Source organism: Gavialis gangeticus, unplaced genomic scaffold, assembly GCF_001723915.1.
Source record: "Gavialis gangeticus isolate Ggan-Ray unplaced genomic scaffold, GavGan_comp1, whole genome shotgun sequence".
Lineage (NCBI taxonomy): Eukaryota > Metazoa > Chordata > Crocodylia > Gavialidae > Gavialis > Gavialis gangeticus.
In genome coordinates, this window is record NW_017729031.1 from 1489403 (window position 1) to 1510271 (window position 20869).

A 20869-nucleotide genomic window follows, 5' to 3' on the forward strand; every position below is an offset into this window, starting at 1 on the left:
GATACCACCCCCAAAGCCTCAAGACAATATTACAAAATGAAAAGCAATATGAACAGAAGTGTTGATACTAAATGTTTGAACAGAAGCAAGAATACCTGTCTTCAATATAATAGTGCTTCCTTTAATGTTACAGGTATAATTTATCCAAAGAGTTGACAGATATTTCTTCCTAGGCTGAACAAAATTCTGCTTAGTTCAGTCAAGCTTTAAAACTAAATGTTAGTGTTATGTCCTGGTATTTTATTTTTCACAAGTCTGTTCCAGTTGACTAGGTAGTAAAAGTTATACACTGAAAGCTCTACAATGGCTAAAATATTTCCCACTTTCTCTTTCTTCCTTTGCACCCCAACATTTGATTATTGGTTTAATTCCTTCACTGATGGAGATAGACTGGATCCAAATATACGATATGACAAGACCGTTATTGACCATATAAGAAAGAAAAATTGAGAATTTTACTGTATGTGTAGAGAACCCAAACTTGTGGCAGTCCTATGGAAATGTCACTGGTGATATAGCCATGAAAATGTTATGAATATATTGAACTTTATTTGTGAACAAGTTTACTTTGAAACTAATGGTGAATAAAATAAATGTAAAAAATCCATTTTCAGGATGCTTTTTTAAAATCATGTAGAGTTTGCTAAGACATTTTCCTTGTATTAAATGTTATGATTGTAAAGGCATGACTTTCAAATACTCTATTAGGGAAGTGCTGAAAATTTTTTTAAAGCAAAAACTTTAATTAGAATAAAGAGAGATTCTTGCTAAATCAGAAGTGTTATAAGTAAATTGAAGAATATTCTAAAACAGGAGTGTTCAAACTTTTTCATACTGCAGTTGTGTTTTAAAAGAAATTGTGTTATGGACACCTCAGTTCCCCTTCACAATCCTGTGACTTCTTTATGGTATCTGCAACAATTCTTTACACAAAACTGTGGTGGAAAGGGAGTATGGATGAGGTGTGGGTGTCTGCTCTGTTCAGTAATTCTGCCATACGTGACCTATTACCTCTTGTAACTATTTATAAAATAGGGTAGGAGTTAATATTTTACTACCTTCTGAGAGAGATTTATAAGGGCTATGAATGTTTAACACATATCATCATGCTGAGCTCACAGTACCTTTTGTTACTTGCAAAAGTATTTTCATTAGTATTTTCTTTCACTTTCTGGCTAAGTCAAAGGAAGAAGTAAATCAGGCTTTCTAAATGAGAGGAGATACAATCCCTAATGATGGTAGCTTTCCAGGCTCTGTCATAGTTTGACTGATGGAAGAGGTGTGTGATTTTTGACCAGCTAACTCTCCTTAAGGAATATAGGACTGTTGTGGTAGAGCTTGGAAACCGGCATTACTACTCTCCTAAACACACTGGGACCTCTTTCCTCTACAGTTACTGTAGCTTCTCCTCTTCCACACTCCCCTTTCCCCTTATGTTGTACAACATAAGGAGATGTGAGGTGGGCGGGAATCCTCCCAAGTGCTTCCAATTGCGCTGTATTTGAAAGAAGCAGAGTGGGGAGGGAAAATCAATGGAAAACTTAATAAAAAAAACTTGAACTTAAAATAAAATAAATTAATGCTAGTTTAAATTTGATCCCCCAGGTACTAAAAACAAGAAAATGCCAGATGTGTACACTTCTTAAGCACATTCCAGTTCCCATGCAGCACACTTCTCTTGACAGAGAAAAATTCTGCACCTCTGCAAGAAACTTCTTGCTGGCTCACATAGATAAAGGGAAAACCACATACACTAAGCACAGTACTTTGCTTGTTCACACTAGAATTCCAAACCCTAATTAAACTATATAATTCCCCAGCCAGCAGAAAACATACCACATGCTTAATCTGCTTACATATGGCAACTGGGAGCAGGAGGGGAGTGATGGGGGCAAGTATTTGGGGAGGGGAAGAGGGAATGGGGCTGAAAAAAAAGCATTTGTGTGCAGCTGTGTATTTGTGATTGTGGTGGCAGTTGGAAGCCACTGCTTCTGCTTTATCCTGGGTGGCTGGCCATGTCCCTACACTGCTGGATTGTAGGGTTCTTATTTTCTCACATGCCTAGCCCCATTCATTTCAATATGACTACTTGACTGAGAAATAATTACAAACATTAGTTTGCCCTAAATATGATGAAAAAATATGATGTACATTGACTTAAAAAAGTGGCTCAATGTTCAAAGATAATGTTAACTCAGGTGTGTTTTGAAGGATTTAAATCATTGCTAATTAAAAATGAAAATATTTAGTTTTAAAATAAGGTTTTTACTTAGTACCTGGATGGATGAAAAGTTGTACTGATCAGCAAAGGATACCAAAGCAGAAAAGGAAGAAGTCTTAAATTGTACCCTGTATTTCAACGTCCTTTGCAAATGATTGGATTTTCATTAATCAAAATTATTTGTTAATTTCTCTTTTGTTCATTGTCATTTTTGTTTTCACCCATTCCTCTATTTAAAAAGCGGAGAGGGACAGCAAAGAGAGAGAGAAAGGAAAGAAAAAAGAAGAGGACTACTTTTTTTCATTTTGAATTTGTTAAATTTTTATTTCAAAATGAAAAAGTTTAAGAACAAGCAAACAAACAAACCAAATATTTTAAGTAAGAATGATGGGATCTCTGTTATTTACAAATCTTCTGTGACAGCTCTGTCTTTCAGCAATAAAGTACTCACAGAAGTACACAGGTTCACACAACCTAACATCATATGTTTCTTTGGGATATCCATTTTATAAACATACTGAATAAATTTTAATACCCCTTAGCCTTACTTTTGCTTTTTTCACACAGATCAGAAAAACAGAACAAGCTTCCAAAATTAACAAAGAACAAATACTGCTGAAACAGCATCACCAGGTGTGGTGGCAAGAACATAAAAGACAGAGTGAGAACCGGTAAGAGCTAGAGAGATCATAAAAACAAGACATTGATAACAAAAGTTTTGGTCTAGACAACTTCTTTCAAGACATACAATTCAGAAGAAGATAGAGTAAGCAGATGCAGATGAGTTTGGTGGGTGACCTTAACTCTCCTGAGCTAAGCGACTAGATGTGGGTGGTTAACTGAGTTTGTAGGCATGAAATGTAAAAGGGAAAGGGAAGATGGGTTATAGAAGTCTCATAGCTCAATATGTGACCCTGGCCCAACTCTGAGCAGCCTTGAACCTACTAGGATAGGCAATCCTTGGAGTCTACTTCTCTAAGGGTAAAATTCTGAAAATGCAACTTGTGTTGTATCAGCGAGTGTAATGCTCATCACTCAAACACAAGGACAAAATTTAGTCATAACAGCTAATTGGTGTATGAGCTTCTGCTGTAGCTACACTGGCTAATTTTATTTTAGAAGCTATTTCCTCATCTTGGTGGTATTTTTACATTTTTATCTGAATTTTTTCCCTTAAATTTTATTTTCAGTTTCCTGCTACCCTTACTATCAGAACGGTAAGGCAATGGGACAATATATCCAGGGAAGTTGTGGAATCTCCTTCTTCAAAAATTTTTCAAGAAGAGGCTGGCTAGGCATGATAGGGATGGATTAGGAAAAGGAATACATGAAGAGGGTTGGACTAGTTGACCCTTGGGTCATTTCCAAACCTGTGATTCTATACAAAACGCCTGTAGAATTGGGCCAGTCATGGCTTCATGTGTCTTTTGGGCTGAACTTTATCCCCATACTCAGCTGATTGGTAAGATCACATTTTAAGTGCTGGTAGCGTTCATAGTTTCATAGTTGGTAGGGTTGGAAGCGACCTGAGAAGATCATCAAGTCCGACCCCATGCCATGGCAGGAAAGAGTACTGGGGTCAAACGACCCCGGCGAGGTATTCATCCAGCCTCCTTTTAAAGACCCCCAGGGTAGAAGCCTGCACCACTTCTCTTGGAAGTTGGTTCCAGATCCTAGCCGGCCTGACCATAAAGTAACGTCTCCTGATATCTAGCTTAAATCTACCCTCTGCCATCCTGTGACCGTTATTTCTTGTCATTCCTGGTAGTGCTTGGGGGCACAGGGACTCCCCCAGTGCCTGGTGGTCCCCCCTGACTAGTTTGTAAATGGCCACTAGATCCCCCCTCAGCCTTCTCTTGTGGAGGCTGAACAAGTTCAGGTCCCTTAGCCTCTCCTTGTAGGGCCTGCCCTGCTGACTCCTGATCATGTGAGTGGCCCTCCTCTGGACCCTCTTCATGTTGTCCACATCCCTCCTGAAGTGTGGCGCCCAGAACTGGACGCAGCACTCCACCTGTGGCTTGACCAGTGTCACATAGAGGGGGAGTATCACCTCCTTGGACCTGCTTGAGATGCATCTGTGGATGCGTGACAAGGTGTGGTTGGCCTCCCTGACTGCGTCCCCACGCTATCGGCCCATGTTCATTTTGGCATCAGTAATGACTCCAAGATCCTTTTCTGCCCCTGCACTGATGAGAAGGTAGTTCCTCAGCCTGTAGGTATGCTGCTGGTACTTTCTCCCCATGTGCAGTACCCTACACTTGTTGGTGTTGAAGCCCATCCTGTTCCCATCGGCCCACCCCTGTAACCTGTCTAGGTCCGATTGCAGCCTACTGCTCTCTTCTAGCATGCCCACTTCTCCCCACATCTTAGTGTCATCCGCGAATTTGAACAGGGTGCTTTTTACCCCCTTGTCCAAGTCACTGATGAAGATGTTGAACAGTGTGGGCCCGAGGACCAAGCCCTGGGGGACCCCACTGCCCACATCCCTCCAGGTTGAATAAGACCCACCACCACTCTCTGGGTGTGACCCTCCAGCCAACTAGTGACCCATTTGACTGTGTAGGTGTCGCCGCCACAGTCCCCTAGTTTTTTAATGAGAATGGGATGAAAGACAGTGCCGAAGGCCTTTCTAAAGTCCAGAAAGACTACGTCCACTGCTACCCCTGCGTCTAAGGATTTTGTGACCTGGTCATAGAAGGCCACCAGGTTGGTTTGATGGGACTGCCTCTAATGAACCCATGTTGGTTGCCCCTAAGCATAATCTCCCCTGCTGGCCCCTCGCAGACACACGCCAGGATAACTCTCTCAAAAAGCTTACATAGGATCGAGGTAAGACAGACTGGCCTATAGTTTCCATAGTGAACCTCCAGTGAGATTTATCCTGTGAATCTCTCGCATTTACTTCCTTTCTACATAGAGTTTCTTCCCTCTATTCATTGCTTTTGTTTAGAGTGACAGTGCTTTACCATTTTGCATAACCCACAGTTTTACTTTTCAGACACAAAGTAGAAGCAGAAATACAAACTTTCCTTGATGAAAGGTGCCTTGAAACTGAATTTCTTTTGGATGTGTGGGACTTGGGTAAGAACTTTCACTCTTTCTTGCTCAATTTAAGTGTGAGTATTTAAAAATAATAATATACTGCTGATTTCAGTTTTTAATAAGAAACTGCAGAAACATATATATAATATTTTTGTCTTTGATAATGCTTTTGTTCAATTTGATATAGCACATAATTTATCAAAGGAAAGGGAGACATATCAAAGAAATACAGTAGATCCTGTCTGGCAACTGAGAGAAGATTTGAAATTCAGGCTGTCTGAAATGCAATGCTGTCTCTCACAGCAGTCGTCTTTGGGACTTCAGTTCAATCCAGTCAAGGTGTTAGAGCAGGTTGGTATTTCAACTCTTGCTTTTACAACTTTGTTGTTGCTGGTTAGCAGAGGCATAGGCATAGCTCCTTCAGCAGCTGCAAGAGCAGCAGGGGAAAAATTATGCTGACCACTGAAGACTGAGGGAGGGGTAGGAGAATGGGGACAGACATTCCGTAGCTCTTTGCACTCTGGAGGCAGCTGCTGCTATAGCAGCAAGGGACAGCTGCAGCAGCCCAAAGGTGCAGGTTGCCTGGAAGCTGCTCCTGGTGCTCTGTTCCCTTCCCACTCCACCTTTTTGAAACAGCACTGCTTTGTTTCGACTTCCATTTTGCCATTTTGAAGGGTAGTTTTTCATTTTATCGTTTTGTTTCATTTCAAAGCACTGTTCCATTTTGTTTTGTAGAAACTGTTTTGCTGTTTCGACGTTTCGTCCATAGGCTATAATGGGGAATCATGAAAATGCCTATAACTTTGTACTTTCTTGCCTGATGCAAATGAAAATTGCAGGGATGGTAGCCCATTCTGAGGGCACGAAACCTACCACGTTTTAAGGAGATAGGTGTAGGGGTTTTTGTGAAACTGCACCTCAAACAGTTGAAAGCAAAACTCATATCACTTGCCGACAGTGGCAGCCTGTTGTCATCCCACGTTCAGAGTTGGGGCCCACACCCCCAAGAGGGCTGAGGAGCTGTGCTGGACTCCTCCTGGGGGTGTAGGCCCCCAGATCTGTGTGCAGGATGACAGAAGGCTGCCGCTGCCACCTGGAATCAGTGCTCGGTGCAGCCCACACCCAATCCTGGGAAGACTGCTGCTGCCACTGGTCACAGGCAGCAGCAGCAGCCTCCTGCCATCCCGCGCACAGATCTGGGGGCCTATGCCCTCCAGGAGGCCCATGCTTGGTGGCGGCACTGGGAGGGCAGATGGTGGGGGCTACAGCAAATTGTGGGGTGGCAGCAGTCCCCCTTCTATCACTGAGGCCTGCCCCATGCACTGGGGAGAGCCCCGTGCTGCCCCTGCTGCAGCCCCAGGAGCGGCGCATCCCGCCTACCTGCAGCCACTGGTCTGCACTGCACCAGGGGGTCCGGGGCACAGTGTAGCCCAGTGACTGCAGGCAGGAAGTGTCTGCTGCTCCCAGGGCTGCAGCAGGGGCAGCATCAGGCTCTTCCCAGCACTCAGTGGCAGTGCTGGGAGGACAGTCTCAGCTCCATGGGGCTGGCAGAGCCACTCGGAGAGCAGCCCTGGCTCTCCCTACCACCAGGCTGCACTCCGAAAGGCTCTGCCAGCCACACAGATCTGAGCCTGGCAGTGGGAGGTGGGGGAGAGCCACTGACCAGGACTGCGCTTGGAGCCAGAGCTGCACTCTGAGTGGCTCCGCCACTGGCTGTCTGCCGCCTTCCACCACTAGGCTCAGCTCTGTGGGGTTGTGGAGCCTCCAGTTGCTAGGCTGTGCTCACCAGGGGTGTGCTCCAAGTGGTTCCACAAATTCCATGGAACTCAGCCCAGTGGTGGGAGGCAGCCGGAGAGCCAGTGGCCAGGCCTATGCTCACAGCCAGGCCTGCACTCCAAGCAGCTCTGCCACTGGCTCTCTCACCTCCAGGCTGAGCTCTGTAGGGAAGACCCCAGCACAGCCCCTCAGCCCACAGCCCTCCCATTGCAGCTGGTGGTGGTGGCCCCCCAGGAAGGGCTGGGGGAAGCAATCAGGAAGCTGGGGGAAAGATTGGGGAGCTGGGGAATCCAACCAGGAACATTCCACCAGCTCCTGGTTCAATTCCCCAGCTCTCTGATTGCATTCCTGAGCTCTTCCCAGGGGTGTGGGCTCCCAGATCTGCACACTGGGTTTCAGCGGGCTGCTGCTGCAGTTTCAGCGGAAGCCTACTGAAACCCCATGCACAGATTGGGGGCTGGCACCCCCTGGGAAGGTCTGGGGAAATGATCAGAGAGCTGGGGGAAGCGATCAGAGAGCTGGGGAATTGAACAGGGAGCTAGATATCAATATTGGAGCAGTCCTTCCCCACTCTTCACCCCCCATCTCCTTAGTTTATGTTTAGCAGCAAGCCTGGCTTTGAAATGTGAAATGTTTTGAAACATTTGAAACATTTCGAGTGCCCTCGTTTCGTTTCAAAGCTGTTTCGAAGCCTTTTGTTTCATTTCAATTTCTCTGTTTTGAGCTCGAAATGCATTGAAGCAACTTAAAAATGAAACACCCATCAAAATTCCTCACAGCCCTAATATGCTGTTGTGTGCAGGGCTGACTCCCTTGGGGGAGGGGCATTCTATTTGTCCCCCACCCCCTGATACTCTGCTGGACGTGGCCTGCAACTGCCCTGCTCCTATAACTAGCCAACATGTGGCTGCTCCTGTCATGGCAAAGAACCTGGGGTAAGAAGAGGCACATTCTGGCACCCCCTTATTGTCAGCACTCAGGTCGGTGCCCTGCTTGCCCCTCTTGTTTACACTACTGCTGGCTGGTATTTAATTTTGAAGGATGGGGAGCAAGTATCTTGGAACCTTTTAAAAGAAATGTGAAATGTAAAAATATGCACCTTAATTTTACAGAAAAATATTGTAGCTATTTTTTAGTAATGAGAAATCTCCATTGGCCTGGATGATCCTTGAAATTGCTTCACTAAAGTCACTTAAGTTACACCAATGTGAAACATGTATGTTAGAAGAAAAACAGGTTTTGTGGCAAACAAGCTACTGAAAAACAAACAAGAGCATACATTTGTAGTCGGCTACTCCAGCTAATCCAGAGTAACTTCCTGTCCACGCAGTTTTACCACATGGCAATTCAAAGCAGTTTACCCACTTTAGCTGAGGGATTGACTATTCCACCTTATCACACTATAACGTACACAAAACAGTTACTGTGGAGTGGCTGAGTAACTTGTTTGTGTGCCCTTCATAACCTTTGTTTTGTTTTGAAATGACAGCTTTCATATTTATAAAAATTTAACTGTGAAATAATATTTCATAAAATAGGTAGCCTTTGTGAAAGAACAACAGAAAACTATTTTGGATCAACTTAACCTTGAAAGACTGGCTTTGGAGAGAGAGCTTGAAGAATATAAAGCCAAAGTAAGAGCTGAAGAAGGTTCACTTTTCCAAATTAATCAAGTAAACAAAATATACCTGCATCATCCATATTGGCCCAATGATAAATAATTTTTATTCTAGGTGTTGGTATACTCTTCAGAAGAGGAAGCTATCCTTTTTCACGAAGTTCCTACAGAATTATTGGCTTTGGAGTGCCCATACCCCGATTTGAAGACTTCAGTTCTTAGGGAATTCCATAAACTTGCAGGTGAATATTGGTCTAAGCTTCAGGAGATTGACCACCAGTTGAAAGTCGTATTCAGGTAATGAAATAAATTTTAATATTTCTATTTTTAAGGACAAGAGAGAGAACTGTGCTGTTTTACACTCTTTAGAGAGTACATTTGTCTTCATCAGAATTACTTCTCTTTTGTAAAGTACAATACATAGTTGACTCTATGCCTAGCTCTCTGGGATTAAATAGTCAGTAACTGTTTGCACAGCTGAGAGAACTGTGACAGTCTTTCAAAAGAACTTGTCTGAAATAATAAGCAAAATATTTTACAGATTAAAGAACCAGTGTCTGGTGTATAGCAAATCTTCTCTTCACACGTTTTGCCTTACACAGATAGAAATTCTTTTGAACATTTTCCATACGGTAATTTCAGTACAGTATCAAACATTTTAATATTGGAAAAATATTTTACTTCCTTCTGAGGAAAATCTAGAACATACACCCATATACACTAGATAAATAGGTCTACATCTTTTTATAAAGTGTAGCTTATTGCAGCAATATTGCATTATGAGATACCAAAAGTTTACTGAATTAGTTTAGAATTATTTTAAAGGAGTCATTATTTATAAGTCATCGACATCATAATGGGATGAAATGTAACATGTTTCGACACACTAATATAACACAACTCACTGTAATGGTTTGCACATGCAAACTGACGCAATTGCAGAATGATGTATGAACTCATCAGGCAAACCTAGATTTGCACCCACTTGTAGGACTAATGAGAGCAGGAAAAATACTAGGTTTCTTTTGGGAAGGAGATTCCTGATGGAACAAAGAATGTTCAGGAAATATCTGCATGAAGCTACTTTCATCATGATTTATGCAATATGACCAGGGATCCAGGTTTTCCATTTCCCACGGAAAAACAGAGTAAAATGCAAATTTCCCACTTTACCAGAGGAAATTGTGGATTTTGCATTTTAGCAGAGAAACCTATGGATTTTGTAGTTTTGCAAGGAATCCTCTACAGGGGTTCAAGCCTGCAGGGGGCTGGGAGTGGAAGAAAAGTGGTCAAACAGGGGGTGCCATGTGCATGTACATGCACATGGCTGACAGGCAGCCTGGAGAACAGTGAAGAGGGGGATTGAGGCCCCCATTGGGAGGGAGGGAGTTGGGTAGGGCTGGGGCTACTGCACAGCTGGGGAGTGTGTGGGGCTTGGGGCCCAGGGCAGGGAGTGGGACAGGGCCACTGGTGGGTGGGTGGGTAGGGCTGGCTTTCTGCCACTGCATGCACTCCTGGAGGATGGGGGGGGCGCTGTGATTTCCAGATCTGTGCATGGGGCGGGTGTGGGCTGCCTGCTGCAGGCTTGGGCCTCCTGCCTTGCTGCCTTGCTGACCTCCCCCAGGGTCGCCTCAGCCCAGTGGGTGCAACCTAGTGCTGCAGGGCAGAGCGGGGCCATGTAGGAAAGCTGCTTGCAGCTGCAAGCTCTGAGCTGCCCTGGGGAGGTGTCTCCTGCATGCAACCCCACACCACTGCTCCCGCTGCTCTCGCATGGATAGGGCAGTGCAGAGCTCGCAGCGGCAAGCATTTTGCTGCATGGCCTCACTCTGCCCTGCAGCACTGGGTTGCACCCACCGGGCTGCAGAGAATGGCAGGGCAGGAAATCTAGCCCGCAGTGGGAAGCCCGCACCCACCCCACACACACATCTGCAGGTCATGGGTCCCTCCTGCCTCCCCGGGACTGCGTGAGTAAGGAGCATGAGTAGGGCCAGGGGGCTGTGTGGGGTCTTTCATTTTAATCATGGATTTGTGTGGGGTTATTTTTCATTTGTTTTATTAGAGAACTTGCAATTTGATTGATTGATTGATTGATTGATTTTTCATTGGGGAAAACCAGGATCCCTGAATATGATACACTACACAATTCAGCTCTAGTTGAGGAGAAACTACATTTGTATTAAGTGCAGAAATCTCCAGTGGAGTCCTTTCTGAAAAAATCTCTTGACTGTTTGTCTGATGGCTATGTTTTATAACTTCAGTGAGTGTTACAGCCATGTAACACGGTCTTTCCTTAAAGTGAGGAAAGACTCAGAATAACATTTATTGTGAATTTGAAAGCTTGTCTAATTTTATCTCAAATATGCAGTTGGTTCAATAAATGATATCATCCCCCAAAATCCTTGTCTCTCACATCATTCCTGAGCCATCATGGCTACAACATCACTTTAACACTACAATAACACTTACAGCATAAGCTTGCAAATCCTGTTTGATTTATATCACCTCTTTCCTGATTGACTTAGACCTGTCATGCAATTCAATCAAAGTTTTATTTTTATGGAAGTGATTTAAAGTAATTATTGTTAAAAAATCTACAAAAAATATAGAATGACTGTAAAAAGTACAGGGATGTTTTGATACTCTTAATTTAGAAACTAAATATTACACTCAATGGAAATAGGAAAAATATTAGTTGGATGTCAAAAGAATGCCAGAATGCACGTGTTAGTGCATAATAACTAAATGTTACGTTAAACAACCAACTAAATATTGCATTACAACCAACAGAGAAAGATAGATTGGAGGCTGTTTGCAGCTGTACTCGAGTATCATATTTCAGTATGGATTTTTGAATATCACCTAGTTTTTGCACTGGCAGGTAAAAACTACCTTGAAGGTGAAAACTAAAACACCAAATGTGTACAGTGAAAGTAACTTGGCACTAGTTATGAAAACCACCTTTATGATTATCTTCATAACTACAGTATGGTATTTAATGAATATGTAGTATGAAAACTAGAAAAAATATGGAGGGAAACCCACTGGAAGGAGAAGTTAAAAGCAAAAGGAGCCCTCTACTGGAAGATGTAGGGAGGCTCTAATGGGTGAAAAATTAGGACGTGTACGTGTATATTTTCTTATTGGCAACCCTAATTCACAAACTGTTAATCCTCTCAAAATCATCAAGTATTTAAAATCATATTTAAAATATATTTTAGGGGGTTTTAAATTCCCTTCTAGCTTCTTAGCCATTAGTATGCTGTTGCTTTGTTCATGGTTTCAGGATTTCTTCTCAAATCCCCAGGTGCTAGGATCTCATTCTTTCTTGTGATTTTGTTTTTTGCCTTTTTAATTAAAAACTGAGAATCATTAGCCTCAAAGACTGAGAGTTGGCAACACTGATATTTGTAACTTTTTAGAAGTACAATCCTTTATAGGGCATTAAAAGATTAAACAAAGACTGTGGAATTGTAAGTCTAAAACTCAGATCTTTGCATTCTGCTGACTTCTTACTGCCCTAAGGGTTTACCTAAATTGCAAGGGAAAGTATGACAACTGCATGGGTAAACATATTTGAACTCAATCAAATTTGCATGGGTACCAATAACAGTGAAAACATGGAAGCACAAATTTCAGGCTCTTGAACACCATTACTAAGAATCTTTGCTTAGCTTGTACAGCTCATGCTGAAGCTTGTGCCTCAGCAATTGCGGCAAATATGTGTACTCATACTAGTCATAACTTCCATTGCAGCATACCCTAAGTTTTGTTCATACTCTGATTTTTTTTGTTTTTATTTTTTTTTAAAGAATCCTGCAATAGAATTAAGCCTTAATGACCTGTTTTTCCTTGGTATAGTTCAGAACTATCTCTTTATTGCCTCTCTCTTCATATATATAAACTGCAGGCTTTCTTTATTATGTCATAGATATATAGTGGATCACACTTTTCTTGGCTGCTTGTTTCGGAGCAGCTGACAAACTTTGGCACAGATCTGAGAAACTGCCAGTTAGAATGTCTACCCTAAAGTATAAAAAAGAAAGCCTGTAGTTAAAAATTAGAGTTCTTGTGGTTACAAATTTCTTTGGACCAAATGAACAATGAGAGAAAAAAATCTGCCTGTCACAATATTATGCATAACCATTTCAGAAGTAAGAAAAAAAAAGAGCAAGAGATTGGTTTTATAAGGGATTCTATTTCTTCTTGTTTTGGTGGATCTAAAAAAAGATAAGAGTTTCTTTTTAAGAAAAAGGGAAAAATACATAAATAGTACAGAAGAATTGAACTACCAACTGCATACTTTGCAAGGAAAAAATATGAAATTAAAGCTAATATTGGTAGATAAATTTTATTTGTAAGTTATTAATAAAACATTCTACTTTTTAATGTTGCTGGAATGTAAATTTTATTTGTAGAACCTCTGCCTCCCTCAAATCTTCAACTCCCACTTTTGGTGTTCAACCCAGAACCATATTTTACCTTTATTTCTAAGGAAAATAGTAATTTTCTGAATGATTTAAATAACAGAAAGACAAAAAAGAGTAATTTAATTTGCGGTCATTTGTATGTTTAAAACTTGCCCTCTAGTTTTTCCAGAAAAATAGAGTTTCAGGGTATGTCAAGTAATTTTACTCTGTACAAAGCTTTTAACCGGATGTTTCCAGTACAACAATAGACAATGACACGGTTGACAGCTGGCGAAATTGACATCTCACTTGGTGGTATTGTTGCAGTCTGTCTGTCTGCAGATTCAACAAGACAGCAGTGAATGAAGTTTACATTGTCGCAGCTGTTGTATAGGATATCTGGCGATTACTGAGGTGGAGAGGGTAGCTTCCCTTATTAGTTGTTTATATTCTTTAGAGGATGTAAAGCAAGAGATTAACTCTGGGTAAATCTACTTCAAAGGAAGCAGCTGCCTGAGGGTTGTTGTGCATAGGATAATTGCCATGCTAATAATGGACACTTCTAGTATAAAACAATACATATGAAGTAAAGTGAGTACCACATTTAATATCTGGATTACATTTTCACCCTGGTGAAAATGCCAAATTCTGACATTTTAAAGATGTATTTAATCTGAAAGATATTTGAGAGATTCCAATTTTGTTTCAAGATAAGATCCCACACTTGTATTTTCACTGAGGCTAAAATAAAACTAAAGCTTTCAGGATACCCCTTCTGGATTATGTGCAATGCACCAATTGTATACTGGCAGAGAATATAAAAGTAAAAATTGTATACTGGATCAGTTTTCCTGGCTGTTTAGTGAGCAGCTGACAAACTTTGGCACAGATCTGAGGAACTGGCAGTTAGAATGGCTACCCTGACCATTTACAATAGACCATTATAATATACTAGCCAATTGCCCATTAGGAATGACAGGAGGGGGAGGATGGATGCCGCCACCCACCACCCTGCACCACTGCCGTCTCCCAGGAGCAGAGGTGGCGGGGAAGCTTGCCCCTTTGGTCAGCACCGTGTGCTTCCACCACCTGCAGGGAGCAAGACTGGGGGCAGGGGGCGAGGCCAGTGGCACTGGCCTTGCTCCCCTGCTCCATCCGCTCTGTCTCCACCATCCTGGCGGGCCTCTGCCCCACCGCCGCCTCCTGTCCAGAACACTCTTGGAGTACTCTGATTGGTTGTTTCAAACAACCAATCAGAGCGCAAATAAAGCATGACAGACAGACAGACTAAGGCTTTTATCTTATTAGATTTTTCTCAGTGTGTCCTCCACATCTCTTTCAGGAAACGTAAACAACTCTCTCTCTGTTCCTGTAAAGGTAGAAATATACCTGCAAGGCTAATTGGTTGCTAGAACAGTACACCTAGAAACAGAGGATTCCTCACTGCTTGACTTGGAAATTTAAATTGAGAATGGGGCTCCCTTTGAAAGATAAGTTGTAGCTGAAACAGTTATGAGCCTAATGTAGGAACCATGAAGTTGATGTGAATGGGTGCATTACATGGGCAGTCAGCTGAGATGATCATAACATTCCTCTCTGACCATAGGCTAAATAAAATCTTATATTTATGATAAACAAAACTGGCAGATTTTAAAAACTTTTGTTAACAAGTAAAATAATGATTATTCTTTATTCCCACCCCCACCTCCTTGTACTCCATGTAAAATTCCCAACTTTTAGAACTATAATAGATGGTGTCAATATTACAGCAGTTCCCAAATACAGGAATATTTGCACAAAGGCATTGCAGAAGGTTTAAAAAGAAAAATTCCTTGCTTCCAGTGTAAAAATATAGGATTAAGCGGCCATAATTGTCCTCAAGCATGCTTATTATTTTCACAGCTGATGACGTGCTCGGAGTTTCTTAGAACAAACAATTCATAGCAAACAACTTTGGCTAATTTAGTTTATTTTTTAACTTTTTGAAAATAATCTGTTATTCTACTTAGGTATTTATACAGTGTGGAAACATTTTATTCTATAGTTTGTAAAGTAAACACTTAGTCATGTGTGCACATCTAATTTGTGCTATTAGTGCTTATATGCTCAAGATGGTTCTGTAGAACAGCAATGTTCCTTGCAGCTGGGTATGTGCCCTAAGGTCCTCATGCTCATATAGTGGTGGCATGAAAAGCAGAGTGGTACCAGCTGCTGCTCCATTCCTTCTCATGTCCCATAGCTACAAGGTGGGACTACTCAGTGTCTGCTTCTTGGTTTTGTTTTGTTTTTAAATTTACTCTTGTTAGCTGTCTTTTGTTAAATATTAGGCTTAGACTAATTTTTGTTTCTGAGATTTTGTTTTATAATTTATTTGAAAAATATTTCTCTTTTTTCCCTCCCACTTTTCTGCTTACTTACTGGAACCAGTGTTGTTTTAAAATTGAGAGAGTAGGTTAAATATTGCTTATTTTGTGATATAGCAACACCAATAAACGGTGGACATGCTAGGTGTCTTGTTTGGTTTTTTTCTTTCCGGGGTAATCCTACATCCTTGGTTTGTCTATGTCCTGTAATTCTATCTCTAAAAGAACTCTGAAATCTAGATAAGTTTATTTAATTGGATTCAGGTCCAGCTGTAGTCCCAGTGGGGCAGACTCCATCTCTGTATGATTCTGTGTATGCTTCTGTAAATTTGAGCTTAACTAGCTCCGTTGTCTAAAGTCTCAGCTTTCACATGCTTGTGTTCAGGCCTGTGTGAAATTACAAAATTGCAGCGCTACAGTTTTTCCAACAATTGGGGGTTTCCTGAATTTAAAGATTCAGGAATCCTAGATCTATCCTGACCACAAAGCTCCTTCCATGCCTACTGGATTAAAATGTACTTAAATAGTGCCAGAAGCTCCTTTTTTGAATGGTGCAATCATTTCTCACCTGAGATCCTTCTTTGGTTTTTGTTGTAATAAGCCACCCCCGTCAAGAGTCCTTTCTTATGTGTCCTAAATGTTTTTGTATAGTATGAAATGCTTTTTGGATCATGGACAGGTAAAAAAACAAGAGCTACGCAAGAAATTTTTCAGTTCCAAAAATGCTGATGCATACTCTGACTTGTGAAAAGGTTTCCCTTTATTGTCCAGACAATGCACAGGTTTGTAGTGTTGGCAAATCTAAAATAAACTATTAGTAATAGACTCCTATAAAACTTTGCACTACACTAAGCTTTTGGGAAATTTGTTAGTTCTGCACAGCTTTATATTTGTTTTGTCATAAGGTGAAGGCTGCCAGTTTAGGCAGACCAAGGAGTTTAAGAAGAAGGGTGCAGGTGGTGTGGTACATCACCACATATACCATGACCTAGTGAGAGAAACTAGAAGCTTTACTAATATGCTAGGGGCCTAGCACTATATTATTTTGTTTAAGATTGAAGTAAAAACACATATGTAACTTTATTGGAATGTGCACTAATTTGTGAGTTTATGTTTTAGTTTTAAAAGATGAAAGAACCTAGGGGGAACCCCCCCCCCATCAAAATTAGTAAAAAAAACCCAAAAAACTTTCATAAGATCTGTAATCATTATAATTAAATATATGTCTCTTATTCAGATTTGTAGAACAAAATCTAGTTTTCTAGAGTGTCTTGACAGTTCCTCCAGTATTTCATTGTCAGTCATTTCTACACCTAAATTAATGTTACCACACTATGCAGAAGGCTAACAGACAGCAAAATTGCAGAAGAAGGGATAGTTTGGATAGTGGACCATCAAGAACATTAAAAAGGAGAGGGTTGTTAACACTTACGGAATGAAAAGACATTGGCAGGAAAAAGACAGATTATAATGAGCATTGAAGTCAATTGATTAAGTGTCATCTGAAAAGAAATGCCACTGACCCTCCCAGGCAGTTGGTTTTAATGTTTTAATGTTTGGGTAGAGCAGAAATCACAATGTACTAGTGCAATCCCTAGATCCAGTCCCAGCAGTCAGACAATTTGTAAATGCATTCATTCTTGTTGGAAGCCGTTCTTGTTGGAAGCTTTTCACAGGCACCGGGATCTCATAGCAAATAGGAGTGCCATATCAGAGATTCATAGATTGTAAGGCTGTAAGAGACCTTGGAATATCACCAGGCAGGAAAGACAGGTGGGGTCAGGTGACCCCAGCAAGATGACGATCCAGTCTTCTCTTGAAGATTTCCAGGGTAGGCGATTGCACCACCTCCAGAGGGAGCTTATTCCACAGTCTGGACACCCTAATTGTGAAGAAGTTTTTTCTAATGTTGTGCCTGAAACAGTCTTCCAGGAGTTTGCGGCCATTACTCCTGGTTCTCCCCAAGGGCGCCCTGGTGAACAGTTGTTCACCGAGCCCCTGATGTACTCCCCTGATGTAGCAGTAAACTGCAACCAAGTTCCCTCTTGGCCTTCTCTTTTTCACGCTGAGGAGTCTCAGGTCCCTCAGCCTTTCCTCGTATGACTTGCTGTGCAACTCTCTAATCATATGGGTGGCCCTTCTCTGGACTCCCTCAAGTTGTACCACGTCTTTGTTAAAGTGCAGCACCCAGAACTGGACGCAGTACTCCAGTTGGGTCTCACCAGTGCTGGGTAGAGTGGAAGAATTACCTCCTTGGTCTTGCTGAAAATTCATTGACTGATGCATGCCAAAGTAGTATTTGCTCTGCTGGCAACAGAGTCGCATTGCCAGCTCATATTCATGCTCTTGCCTATTATTACCCCCAGGGCTCTTTCATTTGTAGTGCTGGTCAGGTTGGTGTTGCCAAGCCTGTAGGTGTGCAGGGGATTGTTTGTCCCTTGGTGAAGCACTTTACATTTCTCAACATTGAACTTCATCTGGTTCTGATTCACCCAACTTGCTAGCCTGTCTAGATCCACCTGTATCTATAGCCTATCTTCAAGCGTGACCATGCTTCCCCATAACTTGGTGTCATCTCCAAACTTGGCTAGTGAGCTCTTCATCCCTTCATCAAAATCATTGATGAAGATGTTGAAAAGTACAGGACCAAGCCCCACCCCCCTGCAGGACACTGCTGTCCACTTCTTGCCAGGACAACACAGATCCGTTCATTAGGACTCTCTGGGTTCTACCCCGCAGCCAGCTTTGTACCCACCTAACTGTCTTGCACTATTTTCCAATTTTCTCCGAGAACATCATGAGATACCAGATAAAAGGCTTTTTGGAAGTCCAGGTACATAATATCCACCACTTCTCCCTTATCCAGGTGACAAATCACCTGATCGTAAAAAGAGATGAGGTTTGTTAGACAAGACCTGCCCACGACAAAGCCATGCTGGCTGTTGTTCAGTATCCTACCTTCTGCAAGCCTATCATACATAGATTCCTTAATGAATTTTTCCAGGATTTTCCCTGTGATAGAAGTTAAGGTAATTGCCCTGTAGTTAGTCAGGTCCTTACTCCTCCCCTTCTTGAAGAGGGGCACAACATTGGCCCTTTTCCAGTCCTCGGGGAGTGCCACGAGTTTTGGAACAGTTTCGCCAGGGCCTCTGCAACGATGTTGGCCAGCTCCTTCAGCACCCTTGCCCCTTCTGCTGCCCCCTAGCCAAGCCAAATTTCAACTCCTTATGCAAAACATGAAGGCACTAGTGCTTTTCAACAAAAAAAAGAAGAGTCTTTGAACATGGTGAAACAACATGTTTCTCTAAGCTTGTTTTTGGAAGTTTGTGGACCATTTTATCTGTATCTTCTAAAAATACTCAGTTTGAGGCAAGCACATAATATGGGACTCTTCAGCCTGAAAGACTGTAAAGTTCAGCAAAATAATAAGCAACTGATAATGGAAGGTATTAGACAAATTTATGCATAGGTATCAGAACTTTCACTCCCTATAAAAAAAAAAAAAAAGAATAAATTAAAATGTAATTACATGAGGTATTTACATGAAGGAAATTCTTATGTGATGGTCATTAACTCATTTGTTTCATTGAAGATATAAAAAATGAAACATTATTAATATTAAACTACCTTGTCAGAAATAAGGAGTTAAAGTATATCTAGAAATTTTACACCATAAACATAACTCTCACCACTACCACAATAATGCTGACATTGTGATCATGTGTACTCACTTCTTTAAATCTGTGGGTTAAGCAAGGGCTGCTGAGCTAGGAAGTCCTGAAGCTTCACATTGAAAAGGCAAGAATAAAACTAAGCAGGGCGTAGAAAGAACTGAAAACTTCTATCCTTTTTAGAGCACTGCTTGGGCAAAGAATTGGGACCAGAACAGGTGAAAAGCTTCTTCCTGACCAAAGAAAGATCATGGATACCCTTTCTAACAGACTTTCTAATATGGCTGCTGCATTACAGAAGCTAAAAGCCATCTCTTAAAATTGCAAAAGTTCTTGTCTTGCTGCAAAAGCAGTTTCTTAATATTGAGGTCCATTTTCACTTGCTAATATCTGCCCTGAAGAGAGGGTGGATGGACAACTCTGTGTTACTCAAACTGGTGTGACTGCCCATATCCGTATAAAACAGCCATCTTACAGATATTCATGTGAAGAAAAACAAGGAAAAAGGCAAGAAACAAGCAGCTATTTAGAAGATTAAAACCTGTTTTGTAGCATCTCCCTCCTTTTAGTATTGCTTCTAACCATATTAAGAATAATATGTTGCAGCATGGCATAAATCATGTTATGGACCTGTAATGTTGTTTCTGCAGTGCCATTTTTAAGTAATAATAAACTTTGGACTTTTGTTGCATGAAAACCTGAGGGGGAAGGATGAAGGAAAAACATTCATTGCCCATTGACCTTCATCCTACCTTCATGGGTAAAAGTAGTAAAGGCTCGTCTTTCATCTATTTGGCCACCTCCAGATACCACAAAAGGGCAGATAAATGGTAACAGTCTGTACAAGTAAATTTTAGGTGAAAAAATGAGCCTTGATTTTAGTGATGGGGGGAGGCTACAAAAGGGCAGCATCAGGGTGCAGTGGAAGCGGGGATAGTGTGTGAAATGGAAGCAGTGCCGCCCCCACAAGAAAACTTCCCTCGGGTAGATACAAGCTCCGATGTGGGGACACCAGCTTCTCAACCACCACCAAGTGAGGTCTAGGAGCTTTTTCTTTGCTCTTTCCATATAATCGACACTGAATCAAACTGTGTGCAGTGTTTTTTATTCAGCATGGTTATATTGCACACAGAAGATAGGCACATAAACAAGTTACTGCAAGGGAAACTAAAATGTGAATTTATATCAGTTTCTGCAGTAACTGCCCATATACATGTTCTTACCTCATGGTATATGTGATGCAGTTTTACCTTATGTGCAGGGGAGGTGGGATGAGTTGCCTCCAAAATAAGACTGTGCACACAGGCCATTAGTTCAACATCTACTCCACTCCACAGTAAGTTCACATGCTAGTTTGCCCTGCATTAACTTGTTTGTGTGTTCATATCCACAGTTTTATAATGGGGTTGTACTAAATGGTGCTAAGCAGAATTTTTATTTTTTTGTCTGTTTTTTTTTAATGGCCGCATTGATTCAATTTGGTTTTCTTCAAGCCAATGCTATCAGAAACTTGTTGAATAGGAGTTATATTTGTATGTCTTGGATAGTAGAAGCCCATTTATTACGTTTTTTCCCCCCCCTCCCTTCAACTAACCTCACATTTCTGACTACCTGCTCCCCATCCACCTCTCTGTTGTTCAGGTGGATATATCGTGATGAATATATCTAAAGGAACTGGTGGGTGGTGCATTGTTTTATTGCTGTTCTCTACAGAAAACAGGAGAGTGATCAATATGGTTTTCACTGCACTAGAATTTCTGATGCTTATTTTT

General features: G+C 41.5%; 1 protein-coding gene across 3 annotated transcripts in view; it reads left to right on the top strand.

Annotated features, from left to right (window-relative positions):
- CCDC148 (coiled-coil domain containing 148) overlaps window positions 1-20869 on the top strand; it is a 186214-nt gene that overhangs the window by 16712 nt on the left and 148633 nt on the right. The window contains exons 1-6 of one of the 3 annotated variants that reach the window (XM_019522363.1): window positions 1173-1279; window positions 2789-2892; window positions 5220-5302; window positions 5451-5614; window positions 8578-8673; window positions 8773-8954. In XM_019522363.1, coding sequence (XP_019377908.1) covers window positions 1271-1279; window positions 2789-2892; window positions 5220-5302; window positions 5451-5614; window positions 8578-8673; window positions 8773-8954 — 638 coding nt within the window. In that variant the 5' untranslated portion in view covers window positions 1173-1270. Of the gene's footprint in view, window positions 1-1172; window positions 1280-2788; window positions 2893-5219; window positions 5303-5450; window positions 5615-8577; window positions 8674-8772; window positions 8955-20869 lie in introns of those variants that run through there. The other 2 variants (XM_019522362.1, XM_019522365.1) reach the window with 2 other exon arrangements.